The following is a 2,315-nucleotide window of genomic DNA, read 5'->3' on the forward strand; positions in this document are numbered from 1 at the left end:
TTAGGCGACAGTTTCCCGAAAAGTGGAGGGGATAATGTTGGTATCAAAGAAAATCTCTACACGATATAATTTAAAGATCTGTTCTTTGTAACTGCACTGCTGAACTTGTGCAATAAATTGAAGTGAGACAAGTATACGTTTTCTTATTCTAACCTTTTTCATTAGTTCAGCAGTGCAGTTACAAAGAACAGATCTTTAAATTATATCGTGTAGAGATTTTCTTTGATACCAACATTATCCCCTCCATTTTTCGGGAAACTGTCGCCTAACCAATGTTTTCGAACGGCTATCGTCTAGTAGTGTGCACACAGTGTGTGTTTTCGAACACAGCTTTATCCAATAAAAAGAGAAAAAACGATATTTTTCTTGAAAAAAGATAAGTGTCTGTAAAAGAAGAAAAAGAAGATATGATATCGAGTTTATCTCCTTGAGATCTGTATCAATCATTTGCCAGTCGTTGCAAGTTATTCAGAATTGCAAGTTATTCAGAAACGATAAAGCATTGTTAAAAATGTCTTTAAGTCCTGGAGATCCAAGTTCTTTTTCAAGACCAGGTATTTTAATTGCGTAATTCACATAATATCAAATTTTAATTATATAATCTATACAATATTAAAATATGATTTTGACATTAGTTTTTATTCTCCAGTTGAAAAATATGGAATAAAACAAGTTTATCTGTTTAAGTCTAATTATCATTAAAAAATTTTCTAGATTATTTAAAATTTTTTAAACAAAGCCATTGTGCTAAAACTTTTCACATTTTATAATATTTTAATATTTTATGGTATAAAATTTGTGTTAAATATAGTTTAATAATTATATATAATGTGTGAAAGAGGCATTTATACTTTGTCTTTTGTTTAATTAGAGAGAACATATTGTTAATTATTTATATATATATATATATATATATATATATATATATATATATATATATATATATATATATATATTATTTAATACTTATATTTTTTTAATTTACAGAATTTGCAGTTGTAACTCATACTCATTTAGAATTAGATGTTAATTTTGAACAAAAAGTTCTCACAGGTAAAGCAATATTAGATATAGAAACCAAAAGTACTACTACTGAATTAGTAAGTAAAATTATTCTTTTACTTTAACAAAAGAATTTTTTATCTGTAATTAAAATATCAAACAATTAGATTTTAGATAATCGCAAACTTGTCATATTAAATGTTACAAATGCTATTGACGGATCTCACCTACAATATGATATTGGAAGTGATGTTGAATTTGGAAGTAAATTGATTGTTCAGTTACCACAAACAGCACTGGCTGTTAATGATAATAATAAGTATGAACTATTTTTAGAAAGTTCATGATATATTGAAAATTGTTATTAAAAATTGTATATATTTTTTAATTGTTTTAATTGTTTTAATTGTTAATATTTTTTTTTCTAGATATAAAATTGAAATTAAGTATGAGACATCTCCAAATGCTACCGCATTACAATGGCTAACAGCAGAACAAACTGCTGGTGGTGTACATCCTTACTTATTTTCACAATGTCAAGTAAATCATAAATTAAAAATTTTTACAACTTTTATAAATATACAGGATGACCCATTTTAATCGATTACCTCTAATCGCCTTGATCTTGACAAATGTTGTCAAGGTCATGGTCCTGAACAACATTCAAAAGGTTTTAGCCGTCGGTCGAACACCTTGGGTACCAATGCTAATGGCAACAATATTGTAACTTTAAAGCCTTTTAACTCGAAAGATACTTAATACAAAAATATTTTATTATAGTGTTTTGGAAAGCTCTCGAGGTATGCTATAAGAATATGTAATGAAAAATGGGGGTTCCATTTAAAAAATTCAAAGTGACCTTGTTTGACCTTGACAACGCCACTCGAGGTCAAACCAATGATATCATCTTATGTCCCCCTCGAAATCCCAAAACTTTTACTTGAAATATTTTTCCCTAAAATGCATTATTCAAGAGCTATTTGAGGTGATCGATTAATATGGGATACCCTGTATATTATATAACTTTATGTTTTCACAGGCTATACATGCTAGATCCATGTTTCCTTGCCAAGATACTCCATCTGTAAAATCTACATATTCTGCTAAAGTAAGAATCTTAACAAAATTAATGCATTTTTGTATTGTTCATATGTCTATAGTAATATATTTAATATTATATCTTATAGTACATATAAACAAAATAATTAATAAAACAAATAATATCTATAATTCTACATATATATATATATATATACATATATATATATATATATATATATATATATATATATATATATATATATATATATATA

General features: G+C 26.2%; 1 protein-coding gene across 1 annotated transcript in view; it reads left to right on the forward strand.

Annotated features, from left to right (window-relative positions):
* The first annotated feature begins 511 nt into the window (after positions 1-511).
* The window catches only part of LOC116845497 (leukotriene A-4 hydrolase), a 4,483-nt gene continuing 2,679 nt past the window's right edge, over positions 512-2,315 (forward strand). Inside the window, exons 1-5 of the mRNA XM_032818262.1 lie at positions 512-554; positions 988-1,100; positions 1,170-1,321; positions 1,431-1,542; positions 2,042-2,110. Of these exons, the coding sequence (XP_032674153.1) occupies positions 512-554; positions 988-1,100; positions 1,170-1,321; positions 1,431-1,542; positions 2,042-2,110 (489 nt within the window). The remainder of the gene's footprint in view (positions 555-987; positions 1,101-1,169; positions 1,322-1,430; positions 1,543-2,041; positions 2,111-2,315) is intronic.

This window comes from Odontomachus brunneus, unplaced genomic scaffold (genome assembly GCF_010583005.1).
Source record: "Odontomachus brunneus isolate Ranch 3 - 2012 unplaced genomic scaffold, Obru_v1 Obru_scaffold_052, whole genome shotgun sequence".
Lineage (NCBI taxonomy): Eukaryota > Metazoa > Arthropoda > Insecta > Hymenoptera > Formicidae > Odontomachus > Odontomachus brunneus.